The sequence below is a fragment of the Pipistrellus kuhlii genome, unplaced genomic scaffold (assembly GCF_014108245.1).
Source record: "Pipistrellus kuhlii isolate mPipKuh1 unplaced genomic scaffold, mPipKuh1.p scaffold_m20_p_104, whole genome shotgun sequence".
Lineage (NCBI taxonomy): Eukaryota > Metazoa > Chordata > Mammalia > Chiroptera > Vespertilionidae > Pipistrellus > Pipistrellus kuhlii.
Genome location: NW_023425410.1, coordinates 247,370 through 270,894, shown reverse-complemented (window position 1 = coordinate 270,894; position 23,525 = coordinate 247,370). Strand labels below are relative to the sequence as shown.

Sequence of the window (23,525 nt, the reverse complement as noted above, 5' to 3'; positions counted from 1 at the left end):
TTCATCATCATCAGATCATAATGAGTGTTTCCACTCCCTAAGCATCCTCTGTGCTCTGACCATTTACCTTCCCTTCCCGACCCCCTGGCTAACCACTGGTTTCGGCACTGCCTCCCTCGTGTGGCCTCTTTCAGACGTCAGAGATTGGAATCACGTGGTGTGTATCCTTTACTGATGGACTTCCACTACGTCATATGTGCTGAAGCTCCTCCCTGCTCCTCATGGCTTGAGAGCTCTGAGTAACCGTCTGTTGTCTGGAGATACCACGGCTTACCCATTTACCCATTTACTGAAGGACATCTTGGCTGCTTCCAAGTTTTGGCTCTTATCAATGAAGCTGCTACAGACATCTGTGTGCAGGTTTTTGTGTGAACATTAAACTTCAAATCCTCTGGTGAGTACCAAAGAGCATGACTGCTGGATTGTACGGGAAGAGTGTATTTAGAGCACATTTAGTTTGATTAGAAATGGCCACACTGTCTTTCAAAGTGGCTGAACCACGTGCATTCCACCAGCGGTACGGGAGCTGCTCCAGCCACATCCTTGTCAGCTCTGCTGTCCCTGTCCCAGATGCTGGCCATTCTCATCGGCCTGCAATGGTATCTCACTGCTTTAATTTTCAATTCCCTGATGACATATGATGTGGAGCATCTTTTTATAGTCTTATTTTCCATTCGTTTACCTTTTTTGGTGAGCTGTCTACTGACCCATTTTCAAACCAGTTGTTTGTTTTCTTGCTGTTGAGTTTTAAGAACTCTGTATATTTTAGATAATGATCCTTTATGTCTTTTGGGAATATTTTCTGTCAGATCTGTGCTTATCTTCTAATTCTCTTGGTATTTCCCTTTGCAGAGCAGAGTGTTTAGTTTCAGTGAAGCCCAGCTTTTCCGGTGTGTGGTGCATGGGTCAGGTCCTTGGTGCAGCTCAGCAGCCAGCATCATACCCGGGTCATCTGGGTTTTCTCCGCGTATCTTCTGGAGCTCTGTTTTCCACACATAGGTTTACCATTCACTTGAGTTCATTTTTGTGAAGGGTATAGGTCTGTGTCTAGATTCTTCTTTTTGTCTTTTTGCAGGTGGATGTCTAGTTGTTCCAGCACCATTTGTGAACACTGTCATTTCTCCATTATCTTGCCCTAGCTCAGTGGTTGGCAAACTCATTAGTCAACAGAGCCAAATATCAACAGTACAATGATTGAATTCCTTTGGAGAGCAGAAAACCGACTTCCGCGCATGGGCCACAAAGTTTTAATCACACTGTACGTGCATGCCCAGATGTAATATTTTGTGGAAGAGCCACACTCAAGGGGCCAAAGAGCCACATGTGACTCTGTGAGCCTCAGTTTGCCAACCACTGCTCTAGCTCCTTGGCCAAAGATTAGGTGAGTATATTTATGGGACTCTATTTCTGGGCTTCCTATTTGACCATGATTACGTTTTCTTAATTCTCACCTAACGAGATTATATATAGTAGTATACTAGAGGCCTGGTGCACGAATCAGGCCAAAACCAGCTCTCTGACATGACCCAAGGGGTCCCAGATTCCAGGAGGGCACAGGCCTGACTGAGGGACCCACCAGGGCACGATCAGAGCCGGGGAGGAACATGGGAGGTTGGCCAGCTGGGGATGGGCCATGGGAGGTCTCCAGGGCGTGTCTGGCACGTCTTGCTCAGTCTCAATTGGCCAGACCCCAGCAGCAAGCTAACCTACCAGTTAGCTTGTACCCTGGTGGTCAGTGCACATCATAGCGAGTAGTTGAGCAGCCTTAGCATATCATTAGCATATTACACTTTGATTGGTTGAATGGTTGACCAGACACTTAGCATATAATATTTTATTACATAGGATACATATGTGTGTGTGTGTGTGTGTGTGTGTGTGTGTATATATATATATATATATATATATATATATATATATATGAGAGAGAGAGAAAAGAGAGGCAGAGAAACACTGATGTGAGAGAGAAACATCAATTGATTGCCTCCTATATGCCACACGTGGGGATTGAACCCACAACCTAGGTGTGTGGGACAATGCTCCAACCTACGGAGCCACCCAGCCAGGGCTTGGCCATAGTTTCTGTAAACAGAATTATAGTTTAACTGCTCATCTTCCAGTAGCTTCACTGTCTGTTGACTTGGGCAGTTGCCAAATAGATTCAGACCTGAAGCGAGTGTCCATTCCACTTCAGGTCTGCACAGCTCCACGAAGCCCGAGTTCCAGGACCATCTGAGCGAGGCTGGCCTGGCTCCTTCAGCGCCTCACTGGGCACTAGAGAGCCTCCGGCCAACCGCCAGTCCTTGTCCAGGGGAGCTTTCAAGTCTCGTGCTTCGACGTTCAGTTGACTCAAGACTGGCGGGCCCTGGTGTGGCCCCAAGACGAAGGCTTTGGGTCCAACTCAGAGACTGAGCTTAGTCCCAGGACTTACATTAGGAAGCTGCCCGAGCGCCCGGTGTCAGGCCCGGTGCCTCTCCTCACTGCTCACTCAAGACCCTCCTTTCAGCATCCAGGACACTTGCTGGCCCTGCTGGCCCTCCTGCTGGACTGAGAGGCCTGGAGTGGAGACGTGTCCCCGGGGCTAGCATTATGACCAGCCATGACAGGCCATGAAGGTTTCCAAAACTTGAATTTAATTTTTTTCTCTAAACAGCTTCTAATGCCCTTCACCAAGGAAAGGTGCCATGGACGCCGGAGAGCACAGGGTGTGCCGAGCAGGCCCCATGCTGCAGGCTTCTCTGCCTCGACTCAGCACAGCAGCAAGCCAGCTCTGCCGGTTTTCCGTTGTAAAATGGGATCAACGATAGAGTAACTAGGAGCTGTGAAAATTAAAAGAGTAATATAGGGGGTGGAGAAAGATGGCGGCTGGCAGGACGGAGCTGAGAGAGAAGTGATTGAGAGTAGGAAAGGAGTGTGTGTGGACAGGTGTGGGGTGCGTGTGAGTGAGTGAACGAAAGTTAAAGCGCACAGGAGCAGCAGAGCTGGCAGAAGGAGAGACTAACACCACTGCGGGCTCTCCCGGGCGGCGGAATCCCAGCATGGAGCCCCGCCACCCTGAAGGGGAGAGGGCCTGTTTTAGAAACCCAGCAACGCCACCACCAGCTGCAGACTCCCAGATCTCCACATCCAAAGGTACTCTGATCGTGGCAGCTAAAACAACTCCGAGACCATCTGGAATCCTGTAACAGAGAGGAATAGACAGAAGCGCACCAGCCATGAAGACAGAAGAGACACAATTCAGAGATGGAAGATGCTGACGACGCCTCGCCATACTGGCAGACAGCAGCAGCGGGTTGCCTAGGACCAAACCAGAGATGGGCGGACCTGCATCACCACCATTTGTCCACCAACCAGATCTGAAATATCATGGCTGACATGTACACATAAGGAATTATCTGGCATTGTAATTGAGACTCTAAAGAACTGTTGGCCCAGAAAGGAACTCACTACAAACTGATTCATGTGCCTCTCAGCATAACCATTATGGCTTGTTGCAGTTTAGGTTCTTACAAGGGTATTTCTTGGATCACATGATCCCACACATCTAGAGGAAATAATGAACAACACAAACAGACCCAGAGAAAGAGAACCAGCGATCAGACTCTCAAACCTCAGAGGAAAAGTAAGGGAGGATGGGGGTAAGGGGAAGAGATCAACCAAAGGACTTGTGTGCACACATATGGGCCTGGCCAGTGGCCATGGACAACCGGGATTGGGAAGGGGGGCATATCTAGGGAGGGATTTGGGGTGGGAATGGGGGAATAAGAACAATTATATGAGACCATAATCAATTAAAAAAAATTTTAAGTCATTTAGTTCTACAATAAAAAGATATCTTTGAAAAAAAAAAAAAAGAGTTAATATATGTAACATGCCTGGCCTGCCGGTGGGGAAATGATCCGATGTTGGACCCGATGTTCAGACCAGGCCTGGGTCACTGGGGTCCTGGCTAAGGAAGAATTCAGAGCCAAGGCTCACACCAGAAGAGGAAGTTTACTTAGAAAGTCACAGAGGCAGGAGGAGGGCGTGGGAGCGAGGCGAGGAGGGAAAGGTGAAGGCAATGCCCCTGCAGGGGCAGTGGGCTCGGTGTCCTCCCCGAGGCCGCGCACTGAGCCCTCGTCCCAAGGGCGCTATCTGAAGGGTGGGGGTTCCCCCGGGAGCTCCCCGTGTGTCCTCTCCGGGGGGTGGTCTCCACGCTGGCCGGCACCGGCAGGGCTCAGGCGTCGGTGCACTGGTCCTGTGGTCAGCCGTTGCTGCTTTCCTGGGCCTGGCGCTGACAGAGCAGGCCTGGGGGGTTTGATGGGGTCAGAACCTCATGGTCCTGGGGGCTCAATGCTGAAGGGCTGTTCTCTGACTCCCTTGTTCGTTCCCCCTCTGAGGGGGTCTCAGCCACATGACCGGCAGCATGCCTGGGGGAGCAGAGGTCAGGGGAGTGTCCGAACCGGGACCAGTGAAGCAGAGCCCAGGGGGCCTAAGCACACGCGCAGAGATGTCCCGGGGGGAGGCCCCTCCGCTGGCCCCTGGCCAGGACCTGGGCTTTCGGTGCCTGGCCCATTGGCCTTGCTCTGCCGGCGTCTGTCTCGCTTCCTTCCCCAGAACAATGCCTGGCGCGTTCGCACGAGTTGTCTGTTATACTTGTGACCCTCGTTGTTATTCCAGTAAATCGGGGAGTGTTCCCTATCGCTGCGTCCCTAACAGAATAGCACTCTGGGAATGTCACTAATGACAAGACCTGACTCGGTGGAACAAGGATTGTGCCCGCAGACGTGCGCCTCAGGGCAGTCCAGTTCCCCGAGGGGCTGCGAACCTGGAACCGCAGCCATCTGGGATGCAGGCCGATCGGGTCTTCCCTGGAGGGACTGGAGCCTTCTCTCCTGGGAAGGCGGCGAGGAGCAAGCTCCGGCTCCCTCTAGATTCTAGAGTCTATTATAGAAGGAAACCATTCTGCACAAATCGTGTCATCCCACTCTGCGCAGGCTCGCGAGCTCTTCCTCTGCTCTCCCTCACTCCCGCCCCCCGGAACAGGTGTCTTCGCCCGCCCGGTCATTTCATGCTGATCTCAGCAGAGTGTTTGCACAGCAGGCATTCTCAGCCTAGGTGCATGTTGGAATTACCCGGGAAGCTTTAAAAAAAGGTTGCTACTCACACAGGCTCTGGCTTATCTGGAGTGCAGCATGGACATGGGTGACCTGCGGTGCTCTCCGGCGGAGAGCCATGGCCCAGAAGTGTCACCGGGACCTCCTCACAAGGCAGGTTCTGATTCAGCAGGTCTGGGGTCAGGGCCTGATCTGTGCTTCTCACAAACTCTCAGATCCAGTGGGTTTTGCTGGCCCTATGAACTTCGAGTAGCAAGGCTTGGGAAGCATGACACCCTCACCTCACCCCCACCCCACCCACCCCCAACTCCACCTATAGGCGCCACACCCCCACCCGCCACATCTCCCCACCCACCCCCACCCGCCCCACCCCCACCCGCCCCACCCTCACCTCACCCCCACCCCCACCCCCAGGCGCCACACCCCTAGCCCACCCCACCAACCCCCACTCCCAACCCTCACCTCATTCTCATCCCAACCCCACAGTCACCCATCCCCACCCTCACCTCACGCCCACCCCACCCACCACCACCCCCATCCCCAGGTGCCACCCCCCCCACCCCCCACACTCCCCTCATCCTCATCCCACCCCCAGCATCACCCACTCCCACCCCCACCCAACCCCACCCTCACATCACCCCCACCACCACCCGCTTCACCCTCACTCAACCCCACCCTCACCCACCCCCACCCACACTTCACCCTCACCTCCACGCACCTGCACCCCCACCCTCAGCCATGAACACAGCACGGACACCTCCTCCCCTAGACTTTGTTCCTCTATGCTCCATCCTCCAAGCTGCCAGACCCAATCCTCCCCCTCCCAGCGGCCCTCCTCCACCACCTCCCCCTCCCCAAGGCCTCTCACCCCCCCCCCTCTCCCACCGCCTCCACTTCCCCTCGTCCTCCGCCTGCCTCAGCCCGCCTCCCCCCGCCTCTCCCTCCCCCCCCTCCTCCCCCCCCGCCCTCCCCTCCCCCCCCCTCCCCCCGCCCTCTCCCCCCCCTCCCCCCGCCTCCCCACGCTCCCCCACCTGCTCCCCAGCCTATCCCCCCAGCGCTCCCCCCCTCCCCGCCTCTCCCCCCCTCCCCCCGCTTCCCCCCCCTCCCCCCACCTCTCCCCCTCCCCGCCTCTCTCCCCTCCTCTCCCCCGCCTCCCCCCGCCTCCCCCCGCCTCTCCCCCCCCCTCCCCTCTCTCTCTCCCCCGCCGCTCTACCCGCCTCCCCCCACTCTCCCCCCTCCCTCCTCGCTCCCCGACTCCCCCCCGCCTCTCCTCATCTCTCCCCGCCTCTCTCCCCGCCTCCCCCCACCTCTCCCCCCCTCCCCTCCTCTCTCCCCGCCTCCCCCCGCCTCCCCCCCCCCCCCGCCTCCCCCCGCCTCTCCCCAGGCCCTGCTACAGGGCGGCGGGCGCTGCGGGCAGGTGAGCTGGGGCTGGGACCGGAGGGCGGCGGCCGGGCTGCGGAGGAGGCGCGGGGCTCGGGGCCTGGCGGGGGCGGGTCCGGTCCGGTCCACCGGGCGGGGCGGGGGCAGGGCCTGGCGGGATGGGGAGGACCCCATCGCTCCCGCTGCGGCTCCTGATCGCCTGGGTGCGGGGAGCGCAAGGCGGAGGGCGGACCCGGCCCGCGCGGCTGCCATGGCGCAGCCTGTCCCCGCCCGCCCGCGGAGGCCGCTCCGCACCGACACCCCGCACCGCGCACCCCGCACCCCGCACAGCCCGCAGAGCGGGGCCGGGCTCAGGGGGAGGGCCCCCCCGCACAGCCCGCAGAGCGGGGCGGGCTCAGGGGGAGGGGGGCCCCGCACAGCCCGCAGAGCGGGGCCGGGCTCAGGGGGAGGGGGACCCCCGCACAGCCCGCAGAGCGGGGCGGGCTCAGGGGGAGGGGGGCCCCGCACAGCCCGCAGAGCGGGGCGGGCTCAGGGGGAGGGGGGCCCCCCCCGCACAGCCCGCAGAGCGGGGCGGGCTCAGGGGGAGGGGGGCCCCGCACAGCCCGCAGAGCGGGGCGGGCTCAGGGGGAGGGGGCCCCCCCGCACAGCCCGCAGAGCGGGGCCGGGCTCAGGGGGAGCCTCCCCCCCCCCCCCCCAGTACAGCCCGCAGAGCCTGGCAGTCTCGGAGCCTCAGGGTGATGCCGGTGCCTCGCCTCTGGGTGTCTGAGCCCAGAACCTTGTCCCGCCTGTGCGTCCTCTGCCTGCGCCTGTGATGGGAGCTCCAGCCTGTGCTACTCCACCCTCACCCTCACCCTCACCCCTGGCTCCTGACCCCTGACCCCTGACCCTAACCCCTCATCTCTCACCCCTGACCCCCTACCCCCCACCCCTCACCCCTCACTCTCACCCCTCACCCCTCACCCCTCACCCCTCACTCTCACCCCTCACCCCTCACCCCTCACCCCCACCCCTAACCCTTCACCCTCAGCCCTCAGCCCTCAACCCCCTCCCCTCACCCCTCACCTCCCACTCTTCACCCTCACCCCTTACCCCTCACTCCCACCCCTCATCCCTCACCCCTCATTCCTCAACCCCCACCCCTCACCCCTCACTCTCACCCCTCACTCTCACCCCTCACCCCCACTCCTCACCCTTCACTCCCCACCCCTCACCCTTCACCCTCACCCCTCACCCCTCACCCCCCACTCTTCACCCCCACCCCTCACCCCTCACTCTCACCCTCACCCCTTACCCCTCACTCCCACCCCTCATCCCTTACCCCTCACCCCTCACCCCTCACCCCCACTCTTCACCCTCACCCCTCACCCCCACTCCTCACCCTCACCCCTTACCCCTCACTCCCACCCCTCACCCCTCACTCCCACCCCTCACCTCTCACCCCTCACTCCCACCCCTCACCTCTCACCCCTCACTCCCACCCCTCACCCATCACTCCCACCCCTCATCCCTCACCCCTCACCCCTCAACCCCCACTCCTCACGCCTCACCCCCAGCTGAGTCTGCTTGTGGCCAGTGTGGGCCACTCCCTGGGATGTCACAGGGCCCGCACTCCCGCCTGCACTGAGGCTCCAGAGGGTAAAGTTCCGCCCAGACCATACTGGCCACTTAGAGACCAACTGGAACTCAAGTCTGTGATGGACGCCTACTGTCTTCTTGACTAGAAATCCGACTGTGGAGAAAGCTGTACAGAATGAAGCTTTCTTCAAGGCATTCTTGGGAGAGGCTTGTGGATTCAAGTGTGTTGGTCCGCAGATTCCTTACTTGTCAGAGTGGGATGAAGCAATAAGTGTGGCCAAGCAGAAAACTGCTGCTGAGAGGAGACAGATATATAAAACGTCTTTGACTTTTTTGCTTGTACTTTAACAGAGGGGCTAATCTATACAATAAAAGGCTAATATGCAAATTGTCCCCTTGATTGGGAGTTCAACCACTTGCTATGATGTGCGCTGACCACCAGGGGGCGGCAGCCAGGGGAAGGAAGGCCCCTATCGGCCCTGACTGATGGCCAGGCCCAGGGACCCTTCCGTGCACGAAATTCATGCACCTGGCCTCTGTGAATATTAATAACATCTTGGTTATTTTTAGAGTTTAGTCCTGTATGACTTAATTGATTCATTTACAGTCGTTCTTATCCTGATATGTTTCTCACAGTAAAAATTCCAAACGGTGGGTTTCTGTTCCATTTTTAGTAAAGTAATTGTCTCAAAGATATATATTTTAAAGATATTTTTATATCTCCACAAAAACTTTGCAATTGTACCTCAAAACCTTGCTCCCCTTTTTGATTCGATTTCAGAGCAGAATAAACCTAGAATTCCTCCTCACCGAAATACCAGCACTCCGTTAGTCCTTCAGTCAGGGTTGCCTCAGGCTTCCGTTTGGACTGATAAACTTGGAAGTCTCATCCACACTTCAGTGAGTTTAGTGTCAGTGTGAAACCACATTAAGCTGCCACGTGTCATGTGAGTTCCCACAGAGACCACAAGGGGGGGGGGTGTTTCCGTAAAGCTTCTTACTGGGCTTTTGACATGTGAACACGCTATCTAAATCCTGTCTTATACTACATGCTAGTGGCCTGGTGCATGGGATTTGCGCTCGGTTGGGGGTGTGGCCTGTGGGGATCGCCCTCATCCCAGTCAGCTGAGTGGCTGGGGAGCCCCCTCCGGGCGGCTGCTCCCCGGTCTGGCATCTCTGTGGAGCTGGGCCCAGGGACAATAGCCCTGAGAGACTGAGAGATGGCAGAGTAGGCCTCAGTCCCGGGGCAACCACAAGCCCACCTTCCAGCCTCCAAGGTCCACACTGCGTGGCCTGAAGATGTCCAGAGGAGGAGGCAGGGAACAAGAAGGAGGAGGCTGGGGGGGAGGAGGCAACATTCACAGCGCAGTTCCTGCCCCTCGGCCCAGGGTTCAGAGTGGGAGCAGCCGCTCACCTGCTCAGCCGAGCAGCTCTCCCACTGTGGTAGCACACTGACCACCAGGAAGCAGCTCCTGCCTTGAGCATCTGCCCCCAGGTGGTCAGTGTGTGTCATAGTGACTGGTCGACCGATCATTCCGGCTTTTATTATATAGGATATTACGTGACGTTATTCCCAGGGTCAGTCATCTCTGGAGGTGATTACTGGCATTTGCTGATCGTAACATTGTGTTACAGTAGACAGCCTGCTAACTCACCATGCAGTGCCTGATATTCCACTACAGCTTGTACCAGTTGCAACATGTTATCTTTTAAAATATTTTTATTGATTTCAGAGAGGAAGGGAGAGGGAGATTGAAACATCAGTGATGAGGGAGAATCATTAATGGGCTGCCTCCTGCATGCCCCCCACTGAGGATTAAACCCACAACCCAGGCCTGTGCCCCCAACTGGGAATTAAACCATGACCTCCTGTTCATAGGTCAATGCTCAACCATTGAGCCACACCAGCCAGGTCCAACATGTTATCTTGGAGGAGCATGGAATCAGAGGTCCAGCCACACTAATGAGGAGATGCGTGGATATGTGTCTAAGGAAGCAGTGCTTCCGGGAAGACAGCATCTTTGTGCTCTGCTGATCCGGAAGTGAAGACTGTACTCAGCTGAGCCCAGTGCTCCTTAGGTGCGTCCCGTGTTTCTGGTGCCTGTCTCTCCCCGCAGGATGGCATTAGCCCTGTGTCTGCAGGTGCTGGGCAGCCTGGGAGGCTGGCTTTCCCTCTACTTTTCTTGCTGCCACGTGAATAAGCACCGGGGCTACGAGTGGAGCTGCCGGCTGGTCACACTCGCCCATGGAGTCCTCGCAATAGGCCTCTCGGCGTACATTGGCTTCATCGATGGCCCGTGGCCCTTCACCTACCCAGGTAGGTGGGAGACAGGCTTTTCCCCCAGGGACTTATAATTCGGGGTAATCTTAAAAGGATAGGACTTTTTTCGCCCAGAGAATGTGTACACTATAAAAGAATATTGAAAATAATTTCCGATATCATTTCTATTGGGAGTCTTCATTATTAGCTGTGATGTTGTATATGTCACCTATTGCTTCTGCTTTCCATAACTCTCTACCTTTAAAACACACTTAAAATGCTTGTTGTGATGTAATGCATCAAAATGTACAAAACAAGAAGGCAGTGTCAACATCTTCCACCTCTTCCCTAAACAGACCCAAATGGGCGGTATAATACATACTTATTAGTAACCTGCAATTTTTACTTGATTGTATATTCCAAAGATATCATCTTTCCATATATATGGAGATAGAGCTTCCCTTTTCTTTTAGTTATTACATAATATTGTGCTTTATGCATTTGCCATCACTTATTTAACCAATGCCTCATAATTTGGGGCAGCTATATTTTTCAGTTGCGACATGTAAGTGTTACTTTCTTAGAAGATCATGCCCCTGTGTGAGTTTGCTGGGGCAGCATAGCGCAGGGGTTCCTGGCCGGTTTGCTTTCTCCTGCGGCCTCGCTCCTCTGCAGATGGTGCCTTTTTGCTGTGCCCTCACATGGCCTTCCCTGTCTTGGGTGTCTGTCCTAATCTCCTGGTTTTATGCGGTCACCAATCACGTTGGGTGAGGGCCCACCATAATGGTCCAGTTTAAATTTAATCACCTCTTTAAAGGCCCTGTCTCCCATCCTGAGGTTCTAGGGGTTCGGACTTCAGGATATGAGTTTTGGGATGACATAATTTGGTCCCCTAGAATAAGACTTTTAAAAACACCTTAGATTCTTTTCTTTAAATTTTCTTAGATTTCTATATTGAACTTCAGATTTTCTTCCTAGGTTACTGTCTCTCAATCAAATTGACAGTAATGAAAGCAATTTTTAAGCTTTGTGTTGTGTGCATGAAGGTTTTTTTTTTTTTTTTTTTTTTTTTTTTTTTTTTTTTAAGGTTCTTAATGGATTTGAACATGTCAGATCCTGCACCCTATGTTCTTGGATGTGGAACACACTCATTTCTGGGGTTCTTTCCAAAGTCCACTTTTAAGATGGGTTGGGTCACCAGTGTCCAGCACTTTTACTCAGTACATTATGTAATTTATGACATTCAGGACAGGCCAATTAAAAGCTTTGGAAACAGAATTTTAGCTGGGGGGAAAAACGGAAAGAAAGAAAAGAAACTGTATAGGATTTTAACTTAAAGAACAAAATAACTGGATTTTACGCTGCTACACAGAGAGTGCACTGAAATCATTGCTGGTGCCCAGCCCACTTACTGAGAGATCTGGTTCATCAGAACAGCACGCTGGGCCTGGAACACTGTTTGGTTTGATAAAGACTAATTGGTTTGATAAAGACTAAGATTTCCTTAGGCTGTCATTTTAAAAGCATGTAATTACCATTGTTTTGTTTTTAAAAAAATATTTTTTAAAATATATTTTTATTGATTTCAGAGAAAGGAGAGGGAGAGATTGAAACATCAATGATGAGAATCACTATTGGCTGGCGTCTCCAGCATGCCCCCCACTGGAGATTGAGCCCACAACCCTGGCATGACCAGAATCAAACCCCAGACCCTTCAGTCTGCAGGCCGACGCTCTATCCACTGAGCCCAACAGGCCAGGGCTCTATTATTTTTTATCTCGATGTTTTAGAAAGGATTGAGAGACAGTAGTAACCTAGGGCCCCTGTGTGAGGCAGCTCAGTTTTTTTCTGTCTTGGTTGTTTCAGGCTCACCCAATACACCTCTGCAAGCGCACGTCCTGTGCCTCACCTTGGGCTACTTCATCTTCGACCTGGGCTGGTGCCTCTATTTCCAGTCGGAGGGCGCCCTGATGCTGGCACACCACACCCTCAGCATCCTGGGCATCACCACGGCCCTGGTGCTGGGAGAGTCGGGCACAGAGGTCAACGCGGTCCTCTTTGGAAGTGAGCTCACCAACCCCTTGCTGCAGCTGCGCTGGTTTCTCCGCGAGACAGGGCACTACCACAGCTTCGCTGGCGACGTGGCGGACTTCCTCTTCGTGGCCCTGTTCACGGGAGTGAGGATTGGCTTGGGAGCTCGCCTCCTTTTCTGCGAGATGGTCTCCCCCAAGCCCAGGTGGTTCATGAAGGCCGGGGGGATAGCCATGTATGCCGTGTCGTGGTGTTTCATGGTAAGCATCTGGCGCTTTGCCTGGAGGAAAAGCATCAAGAAGTACCACGCCTGGAGAAGCAGGCGGGGCGAGGAGCCGCAGCGGAAGCGAAACGGGCACCTCAGGGCGCACTAGCGACCGCACCTGCCGTGGCACCCAGTCTGGACATAGGGCTGGCACGGAGTCCCGCTGTCTAACAGACGTAGGTTTCAGAGAAAGGGCCTCGCTTACCGATCAGCTCCACGTGGAGCACACGCCAGTGTGAGAGCCTGACTCCTGCGGGGCGGGGTGGCGAGGGCGGGCGGTGCGGGCGGTTGAATGGACCTGACCGCGGTCCTGTCTGTCTGTGCTGCCTGGGGCCCACGGGCTGGCAGGGTGTTCCTCACACAGCTCAGAGAGGAACCGGGGAAGATGGGCTACTTCGTCCTTATATCTTAGAGGTGTGACTGTGTCAACAAAACACTACCGTTTTCCATGTAGCAATTTAAACAAATCCCGCCATTTACTGCAAGGTGGGTGCCTGTTAGGGAGACTCATGCCTGTGGCCTCTGAGCGTTGGATCAGAGAACGGCATCTGCTGACTTAACCGGAGGGGAAGCGAGGTGAGGGGGGGGCTGTGGCTGTGGGTGGCTCACCGGTTTAGCCTCCCTGTGTCGGTTAGGTTGGGGTCCCCAAGGCTACCTTTGGGTTTGATATTTGGTGAGAGGACCCAGCATGTGGTTGTACTCCTAACTCTGACTGAGATGGTGCAGAGGCACAGAGAGAGAAAGAGAGCAGCAGAGGAAGAGGGGCCAGAGGCAGCACACGGGGCGTGCTGATTCCTTTAGCAATGGTTTGGGACAGTGTATGACATGGCTGCCAAGGAGGCTCATTTGAGATCAGGTTTCCTCGGGGTGGTCACAAAGGCAGCCTTTGGCTGGCACAGAGACGTTCCTGACTGCCAGGAGGGAAGTCAGTGCTCAGCATAAACCGTGATGTTTGCACAGTGAGCCTGTCTGATTGGTGCATGGAGCTCTTCCCACATCCGTGTTCCCAGCTGCCAGCCTTCCCAGGACAGTCCTCAGGCCTGCTGTGTTCGCTCTTCTGCTCAAAAGCCACAGAGCTGGGGCGTGGCTGCGAGGAGGAGGCCTGCTTTCTGGGCTCTGCTCCACCAGGGAAAGTGCCCCTAGCCAGGGCTTCTGTGCATTGAAGTCCTGGGCATGAGCAGCTGTGACGATTCCACAGGATTTCCCATGTGGACTCCACTGGACTTGAGGGAGACGGAGTCCCGTCTGCGGGTCTGCTGTGCTTAATGCAGACTACAACCAAACACCAAAATGTGTAGTGGCCTCAGGGCAGCGAGTCTTAAGTTGTCATTTCGGATACATCCCCTTTCGGTCTTCTTACTATTTCCCCTCTTCTCTGGAAGAGGTACCACCATCCGTGGACACATATTATGATAAGGCCAGTCTAGGAAGGAACAACAACAAAATTAGTGTGATAGTCTCTAATCTTACCCAGGAAAAGCAAGAAGGTGAACTTAGAACGAGAAGTTTGGAATCAAGAATGCCTGCGTTCTTTTCCAGAATTGGCTGCTCCCTGGCCAACTCCTGGGCGCAGGTCACTGATTTATTCTTCCCTCGTGCAAATTCTGCTGTGAATGAATGAAATGCCCCATGTTGCATGCCATAGAGACGGTATGTAGCATTTCTTTAATGCATTATTTATTTCTATCTTTGCTATTTGATTGATTGTTATTTAGATCAGGCTGTTGGTGAGAAAGTGTATAGGGCTATTGAGGTCAAGGCTGATGTCAGTGGCAGTTTCAGCTCATCTGAGGTCACTGGCCACAATAACCTTATGAGGCTCTTGAAAATGCACGCCACTGACCACCAGGCAGAGTGCTTGGGACCATATACTGTCATCACTGCTCCATGGAAGCAGCTTTACAGGCTTGTTCACCGTGCATCTTTTTAAAATGGTTGTCATTTGGTTAGTGTTTTGCTGGACATGGAAATAATCTGACAGTGATATCTCTATCTCTTTCTTTCCCCTGTGATCAGAATCCCTAAAATGTTGGCCAGTTTCTTTCCAACAAAATTATGGTCAAAATCAAGTGCTGGGAGTGCTGACTTCAGCAAAAGCCCAGCAGCAAGTGGCAGGGAGCAGGAGCTTCCGAAAGAAAAGCAGCTGGCTCTTCACAGTGGCCGCGCAGCCCGCTCCAGACCAGACACTTGGGCAGGCTGCCCTGCTGCCAGTCCCTCCCCGTCTCTCCCCAGAAGCGAAGGGGGGATTGCAGATCTTGCTGCTTTGGGGTACTCTCGTGTGAATGTATGTAGGTCTTTGAAATTTGAGAAACCTAAAGAATAATAAGGGAAAGAGAATCCCTCATCTCAGCTTATCTTGTTGTTGTAACTATTGTATTCAATAATAAATCTGAAGGAAACCGAGAGAAAAAATGTGAAATGAAGATGACCACTTAAGATGCTGAGGACAGGAAGGGCTAATTAACATGTGGGATGAAGTGCTCGTTTGCATTTGGATTAGAGGGCTTACATTTCAACATGATTTGTACTGTTTTATAAAAATAAACCACTTTTTACCCATCCAGAATTTGTTTTATACTTTTGTTGTGGTTTTGCCAAGAGGTTTGTAAGGAAGTGTTAGGCCTGTGGAAACGCTGACCCACGCCTCACGTTTCCCAAAACGCCTCCCGCCTGCTGCTTCTCATCGCCCATCCCTGGCCTGCGTTACTCCAGGCAGCAAGCTACACACAGAACAGTGTGGCAGAGGAGAGAGGACATTTTGCCCCGTTTGGGTCATTGCCTTGAAGATAACTGAGTGGCTCCCTGAGAACGGCCCCACGGTGCTCAGAACAGACTCCCAGGGTGCGGTAAGCTGAGAGAGCCGATGAGGAGGAGAGAAAGCCGCTCAGAGTAAGCGCATTGTGCAACCTCGGTGACCATGCACCCGGAGCTGGGGCTCCACAGTCACGGTCCTCCAACATTTCTAGGTGAGGAACTAGTGACCCAGGGTGTGACGGGATTTCTGAAGGGGTTCTATAGATGGAGCATTCAGAACAGTCTAGAGCACCCAACCTTCTCTTAGCCATGCCCCACCTAAGCACTCGAACATCCTGATGTCCCTGCGACATATAATTCTCATTAAAAAAGTGAACTCCCGCCCTAACCGATTTGGCTCAGTGGCTAGAGCATAGGCCTGTGGACTCAAGGGTCCCAGGTTTGATTCTGGTCAAGGGCATGTTGGTTGCGGGCACATCCCCAATCGAGAGTGTGCAGGAAGCAGCTGATGGATGTTTCTAGCTCTCTCTCCCTCTACCTTCCTCTCTGTAAAAATCAATAAAATACAATACATTTAAAAAGCAAAAAGTGAACTCCTATTCACGTGCAGGAAGCCTAAAAATTAACTCGGTCTAAGCAAGTTTCCAAAGAGCATGGCATCCATGAAAGAGAAAAATCAAAGAACAAAAGGACAGTTTAAGTACTGAGGAAAAAACACTAAGAAATTGTTTAAAAAAATAATAATAATATGAAGTGATATAAAAAATAGTAAATAAAAAATAGTAAATAAATTTTCAAAACATTTAACAGAGAACTGAAATGCACAAATAAGTCACAATATATACGTATATACTGAAGCCCCTAGAACAATAAAAAATGCAAAAAATTCACTGTTAATAACTCATTTTCGAATTGTCCCCCTAAAAAACCACATTGCCCCCCTGTGGGGGTGTGCCCACACTGGGACCCCTGGGCTGGAGCTACCAACACCTGGGAAGCAGCTCTCAGGGGCGTTTCTGCCATCAGGGCTTTGTGGTGAGCAGAGACCATCATTAAAAAGAACAGTCTGGAATGAATGAAGGACTGGCTTAATTAAGTCCTCTGCTGTCTCCCAAAACTTTCCCACAGCAAGAGCCTTCTTTGCTCACAGCTGGAACCGTGGGCCTGTTTAACGTTGGAAAGATCTTGAAAGCAGTCTGCCAAGAGGTTTTGTATGCAAGGAAAAGGAGGTGAATCAGGAAACTTTCCCAGTTGTTTTATTCCTGAAGCTCAATAGTGAGGCATTCTTGAAGAGAAGAAAGAAACTCATTTTTAAATGCATGATTTGATGAATCATTGGGGCAACTATAAAATTATTATGACAGGACAAAAAAAGACACATATTTAGTATGTGTGAGAAAGATATAAGTTTGGGAATAAGTTTGCACTTTGGTCATTGTATATTGATGGATGGGACTCTTTTCAGTTACATGTAGAAAATAATTAAGTGTCTTCAGGACAGAATTGTCATGCTACCAGCAGGTGGTGATATATCCTGGTTTGATTATTTGGAAAGTGGCTTAGAACCCTAATTCTCTTCTATTCTTTCTCAAAATAAACATTACAAAATTAGCTGGCTGTGCCCTGAGCATAAAAAAGATCAAGCAATAAAGAGTCTCTCGCCAAAACCGGTTTGGCTCAGTGGATAGAGAGTCGGCCTGAGGACTGAAAGGTACCAGGTTCGATTCAGGTCAAGGGCATGTACCTTGGTTGCGGGCACATCCCCAGTAGGGGTTGTGCAAAAGGCAGCTGGTTGATGATTCTCTCTCATCGATGTTTCTAACTCTATCTCTCTCTCTTTCTCTCTGTAAAAAAATCAATAAAATATATTAATAATAATAATAATAATAACAATATGGAGAGAAATGATCTTTACAACAATGAATTACATTCCTATCCAGGAACATATATTACTCCATTTATTCAAGCCCTTTTTATGCCTTTCAGTATAGGATAATATTAATTTCTTTAAAGTGAGTTTTTATAGACCACAAATCCAACATATGCTGCGTTTTACAAAAATCCAAGTGTGCATGAGGCAGCTAATCGATGATTCTCTCTCATCGATGTTTTTAACTCTCTATCCCTCTCTCTTCCTCTCTGTAGAAAAAGAAATAAAATATATTAAAAAAAAAAAAAAGAGTCATCTCTGGCCTCTGTTTATCTTTTCCTTTTTGTTTTCAACCCTTCTAATTTTTTTAATAAAGTAAAATCTGCTAAGAACAAGTAATAAACATGTATAAGAAATTAAAAGAGTAATATACAAATTGACCATTACACCCATGCACAAGATGGCCACCCCCATGTGATCACAAGATGGCTGCTCCCATGTGGTCATAAGTTGGCTACTACAAGATGGCCAGCAGGGGAGGACAGCTGTGGGCAATCAGGCCAGCAGGTGAGGGCAGTTAGGGGTGACAAGGCCAGCAGGGGAGGGCAGTTGGGAGTGACCAAGCCAGTGGGGGGAGGGAGGAAGAGGAGCAGTAGGGAGCAACCAGGCCTGCACAAGGGAGAGTTGGGGGTGACCAGGTCGGTAGGGGAGGGCTAAATTAGGGGTGACCAGGCCTGCAGGAGAGGCAGTTGGGGGCAGGGAAGTGGTTAGGGGGTGATCAGGCTGGCAGGCAGAAACAGTTAGAGGCAATCAGGCAGGCAGGCAGGTGAGCAGTTGGGAGCCAGCAGTCCTGGATTGTGAGAGAGATGTCCAACTGCTGGTTTAGGCTTGATCTCTGTGGGATTGGGCCTAAACTGGCAGTCAGACATCCCCGAGGGGTTCCAGATTGAAGAGGGTGCAGGCTGGACTGAGGAACACCTGCCCCAAGTGCATGAATTTTGTGCACTGGGCCTTAGTCCTATATAATAAAAGCCTAATATGCTAAGTGTCTGATCAACTAGTCGGCCGTTCAACCAATAATATGCTAATGATATGTAAGGTCACTCAACTGCTTGCTATGACATGCACTGCCCACCAGGGGGCAGATAGTTAACCAGTCACTATGACCTGCCCTGATTACCAGGGGCCAGATGCTCCCACCAGTAGTTAGCTTGCTGTTGGAGTCCAACCAATCAGGACTGAGCAAGAGGGGCTGGACATTCCCTGGAGCTCTCTCCTCCCCCATCCTGATTATGTACCGGTGGGGTCCCTCAGCCTGACCTGCGCCCTCTTGCAAACTGGGACCCCTCAGCGGATGTCAGAGAGCTGGTTTCTACAGGCCAGGTCGAGGGACCCACTGGTGCACAAATTCTTCACTGGGCCGCTAGTTCTATCTAATAAAGAGGGATATGCAAATTGACCATCAGACCATCACAAAGATGGCAGCACCCACAGTGGAGGCCAAGTTTTATAACAAGCCTTAAGGAGCAATCAGCAGGGACCTAAGGCTGCATGGTACTGGGCTGGGGCAGGAGACCTGAGCCTGTGCCCTCCACCTGGTGGGCTTGACAGGGGACCTCAGGTTTTCCCCCATGTCCCCGCATTAGGACGGGGACCTCAGGTCACAGCCTCCGCCCCGGCTTCAGGCAGGGGGCCTTCAGGCTGTGCCCCCCAACCTGGTGCTGGGCCAGGCACCTAAGGGTGTGTTGAAGGACCTAAGGCTGTGCCCCCTGCCCAGCAAGGCTTAATGGGGGACCTGAGGCTGCACCCCCTTCCTGCTGCCAGGCCGGGGGACCTGAGGGTGCACCCCCTACTCAGTGGGGCTTGACAGGGTTGGAACCAGCCAGGTCTGGTTCTTATCCAGTGGGGGTGGGCTGGCATAATTTTGAGGCACCGTGGGTGGGCGGGGACTTGACTCTGGGTCCTGCAGTGTGCCCCAGACTCTGACAGGAGGAAGATTTTCATATACATTTTACTAATTTTCTTTCATCTCTGACACTTCTATTATAGAGAAAGGGCAAACAGCAGTATTAAAATATTTCCTCTAATTAATTCCCTTTTAATGTGCACAAATTTTGTGCACTGGGCCACTAGTCCTATATAATCCTATCTAATAAAAGAGCAATATGCAAATTAACCATCACTTTGCTACAAATATGGTGGCGTCATAGCACCAGGGCGGGGCGCTGACCATGGTAATGACGCTAGTGTCCCACGCCCAGGCTGCGGAGGGAGGGAGGGCTGCTGGGCCGGGGGTGCGGCTCTGGGTACGCCCCAGAGGACAGAAGCCCAGCTGACAGAAAGCGGGCGCTGGGCTGGGGGTGAGCTCAGAGCTGCCGCTATGCGGCTCCAGGCAGGCCCCTGGCCCAGCGGACAGAAGGCCAGCTGACAGAAAGCAGAGCCGCAGGGCTGGGGGCGTTCCCCAAGCCACACTGTGGGGCCAGGGGCACCCCCGGCTCAGTGGACAGAGCCCTGCGGACACATGCAGGGGGTGCTCTGCACATGCGCTGCTGAGGAAACACCTTTTCTGAAGGCCCATTGGCTAAGCCTCCTGTAAGCTGCCTCTCACAGCGTTCTTGGTAATAAGAACCCAAGGAGGTGACCTAGGGTTTTTCCACCTCACTCCTGGAGGAAAAACTAAGGTCTGCTGCTGGAGCGGCTAAGAAATGTCATATCCTGTCCTAGCCAGGTTGACTCAGTGGAGAGAGCCTCGGCCTGCCAATCACAGGGTCTGGGTTCGATTCTGATCAAGGGCATGAACCTAGGTTGCAGGCTTCTTCCTGGCTGAGGCCCAGGTCAGGGCTCATGCAGGAGGCAACCAATCGAAGAGTCCCTCTCACACTGATGTTTCTCTCTGTCTTTCCCTCTCCCAAGCTCTCTAAAAATCAATGGAAACGTATCCTCAGGTGAGGATAAAAAAGAAAGAAAAGAAATACATATCCTATGAAAGACACATCCTGAAAATGCCTAAAGAAAGTTGTCATTTTTTCATGGTGAAGGGACTGGAGTCTGTGTTGATGAAAACACCTTGGCGGTTGTAACACTGGCAGCAGCAATGGGGTGATGGGGCTGGTGCCTTCCCCTGATCAGCATGGACACCTCCTGCAGAGGAAGGCCAGACTGCGGCTTAGGCCTGTTCCCTGTCAGTAGGACATCCCCTGAGGGCTCCCAGTCTGTGAGAGGGGTCAGGCTGGGCTGAAGGACCCCCCCCCCCCCTCACCCAGTGCACGAATTTCATGCACTGGGCCTCTAGTAATCCTATATAATAAAGAGGTACTATGCAAATTAACTCTCACACCCTCACAAGGATGGCTGTCTACGACCAGGCCAGCAGGGGGGGTTAGTATGGAATGACTACGACCAGTCCTGCAGGGAGGTTAGTGAGGGATGGCAAATTGACTGATCAAGTAGGCTGCATGGGGTGACCATGTTGACAGGAGGGGCAATTAGGAGTGATCAGGTCAGCAGGGGGAGGGGAGCTAGGGGTAATCAGCAGGGGGTAGTTAGGGGAGATCAGGCCAGCATACAGAGACAGTGAGGGGAGATCAGGCCAGTGGGAGGGGGTGGGGGAGTTAGGGGCAATGAGGCAGGCAGGCAGGCAGGTAGGTAGGTGAGCGATTAGGAGCCAGTGGTCTAGGAATGTGAGAGGGATATCCAGATCCCTGGGATCAGGCCTAAACTGGCAGTCAGACATCCCCTGAGGGGTCTAGGATTGGAGTGGGTGCAGGCTGGGCTGAGCAGACCCTCCTCCCCTGGATGAATTTAGTGTACTGGGTCTCTAGTAAGAAATAATGATCACAATTCCCCTTCTAATTTCAGCCTTAGTTCAGACATCTATTCTGGAATAATGATCTTTTCTTTCATGAACTGTGGGGATTGACTTAGAAACAGCCTTGTTAAGAAGTCATTATTTTTCCACATCCAGTGTTTACTGTATCTCCTTGGTCACTTTATTTCCACAAAAAGGTTGAAGTCCAATACCTATCAGCACAAGTTTAAATTCACAAGTTTGAAAACTTTGATAAATCTATAACTACTTTAGATGTCTGCCAATGGAATGAAAAGGAACTATATTGAATGGGGTACAGTTACTTAAATGGAATCACAAAACTAGATGGCTATGGAAATCTACCCAGAAAGGGGCGGGGAAACAGGGACCGGCCCCCCAACTATGGCTATGTGCCTGATAAATCTCCCTTCTCTTCTCCTGTCCTTTGTTCCACAGCAAGCTTGGGTCGTTTTCTTCATTGGGCAAATGATGCATTTCACTTTGCCAAAGCAGCAGCCCAAAGACAGACTTTTACTGAGAAATCCTGACTCCGCGCTTTCTTTCTCCTCAGCCCTGCGCAGCTCGGCCCGCAAGCCGCCCGCAGCGGACGGCCCGGAGGCCGGCAGGTGGCGGAGGCCCAGCCCCTCCTTGAGGGGCGCCTTCCGGGGAGGACGGCGCGGCTCCGGGCCGGGCCGGGGTGGGGGGGGGGGGTCGCGCCCGCCCATAGAAGTCGTGGGCGCGCGTCCCCGGAGGCGGGCGTCCCCGGCTTCGGGCCGGGGCTGCTCCGTCCGAACCCCGGGCAGCGCCCAGGAACTGGTCCGCCCCTGGCTCGGCGCGGCGGGCCTGGGCTGGCGCCCCGAGTCTGGGCAGAGGCCTCCGGTCAGCGGGGCGGGGCAGGGCCGGCTCGCGCTGGACGTGAAGGAGACAGAACCGGAACCGGAAGCCCGCCCGCCCCGCCGCCGCGGCCTCCTCCGCCCGCTGCGCGAGCTCCCGCGAGGCCTGGACTTGGGAGGCGGCCGCGACCGAGGGCCGCCGCGCGCAGGCCGGACGCTCCGCTCCGCCGCCTCGGGCCGCCGCCCAGCCGACGGGGCGGGGCCGCGCCCGCGGAAGAGCCGGCCGCGGGGCGATGGGCAGCGGGCCGCGGCGCTGAGGTCGGGCTGCTGTCACCGGCGCCCGGACCGCGTCCGCGCCCGAGGCTGTGGGGGCGGCGAGGAAGCACAGCGACCCGGCCGGGACATGGGGCCGCGCCAGCCCGGCGCCCGGCGGCCCGAGAGGCGGCGGAGGCTGCGGCCCCGAGCGCCCGGCGGCCCCCGATAGACACGGCGCCCGGCGGTCTTCCCCCCGCGCGGCCCTAGAACTTGCTCCTCTCCCGGCGGCCTCCGCCTCCGCCTCCGCCTCCGCCTCCGCCTCGGCTTGTGGGGCGGCCTGGTTCGGGGCCATCTCTCGGGCTCCCGCCGCGCCCCCGACCCTGCCGCCGCCCTCGATGCCGGCAGGCCGCGCGGAGCGGACCGTGTCCCTCTCGGAGTCGGGCCTGGGCCCCGAGCGGCGGCGAGGCGGCGGCGCCCCCGTAAAATGCCCGTTGGATAAGGGAGGACCTCGCCACGGGCCCCAATGAGCGGCACACAGCCCACGACCACCGACAGGTTGGTAGCCGCTCCGCCCGGCCCAGCCGCGCAGCCGGGCCGCGGGCGTGAAGGGCGCCGGGTCGTGCCGGGCCTGGCCTGACAGGTCCTGGGCGGTGCACCGGGCGCTGTGGGGTTCCTGTGGGGTTCCTGGGGGTTCCTGGGGGGGGGTTCCTGGGGGGTTCCTGGGGGGTTCCTGGGGGGCTCCTGGGGGGGTTCCTGGGGTTCCTGGGGACTTGTCTGGAGCGGCCTGGAGGAGCGCCGCGCGGCTCTGGCGGTGCTGTCCTTGCCGCAGCCGGAGGGCGGTGCGGCCCTGCGCCGGGGTTTGGGCAGCCTCGCTGCTGCCCAGCCGGCCTCTCGCACGCGGGGTCGCCCTCCGGGGCTCCGTCCCCGCCGCCCGCGGTGCTGGGAACCTGGTCTCTCAAGTCCTGCCCCGCGCGGTGCTGACCAAGTAGTTGTCCAGGCTGTTGACGTCACCCGTCCATCACAGGTTCTTGCAAGGGACAGTATCAAGGAGCTAAAAAAAAAAAAAAAAAAAAAGGGAGGGGGAATCCTGGGGCTTTATTTGAATAATTGCATTTTCAGTATTTCAACTTCCAGAAACATTTGTATTTAAAGCGATACGAGCCCCAAGCGAATCAGTAGGCAGGCAGGCAGGTGGACGTGCCGTGGCTGCTGGTGGTTGGTGAGTTGGGTAGGCCATTTGGGATATCCGTGGAGCACTCTTTATAGTTTACTTTTGAATATCAGGCTATGGGATAAAAGCATCTTCTTTCACTCCATTTTATTTCTCACTTTAATTATGACTTTGTATCCTTGTCTGAGACTTCAGCTTGTTTTTTCCCCCAAGCAACCTTATGACTA

At 54.1% G+C, this 23,525-nt stretch overlaps 2 protein-coding genes across 10 annotated transcripts in view; both read left to right on the top strand.

Moving 5' to 3' along the window:
* Positions 1–9,927: 9,927 nt before the first annotated feature.
* TLCD5 (TLC domain containing 5) lies at positions 9,928–15,007 on the top strand. The gene is made up of 2 exons (XM_036430251.2): positions 9,928–10,368; positions 12,178–15,007. Exons 1-2 carry the CDS (start codon positions 10,170–10,172, stop codon positions 12,714–12,716), a joined length of 738 nt encoding a protein of 245 aa, XP_036286144.1. The 5' UTR covers positions 9,928–10,169; the 3' UTR covers positions 12,717–15,007.
* A 7,544-nt stretch (positions 15,008–22,551) lies between these two features.
* ARHGEF12 (Rho guanine nucleotide exchange factor 12) overlaps positions 22,552–23,525 on the top strand; it is a 202,364-nt gene continuing 201,390 nt past the window's right edge. For all 9 annotated transcript variants that reach the window (XM_036430246.2, XM_036430241.2, XM_045578816.1 and 6 more), the window contains exon 1: positions 22,552–22,682. Coding sequence is in view for 8 of the 9 variants with exons in the window: in XM_036430241.2 (XP_036286134.1) it covers positions 22,651–22,682 (32 nt within the window). In the remaining variant the exon portion in view is untranslated. The remainder of the gene's footprint in view (positions 22,683–23,525) is intronic.

Excerpts from the sequence above, each read along its gene's own strand:
- TLCD5 (XM_036430251.2), top strand. The coding sequence starts at position 10,170 with ATGGCATTAGCCCTGTGTCTGCAGGTGCTGGGCAGCCTGGGAGGCTGG. Across the intron at positions 10,369-12,177 it reads GTGGCCCTTCACCTACCCAG|GCTCACCCAATACACCTCTG; the intron begins GTAGGTGGGAGA and ends TGGTTGTTTCAG.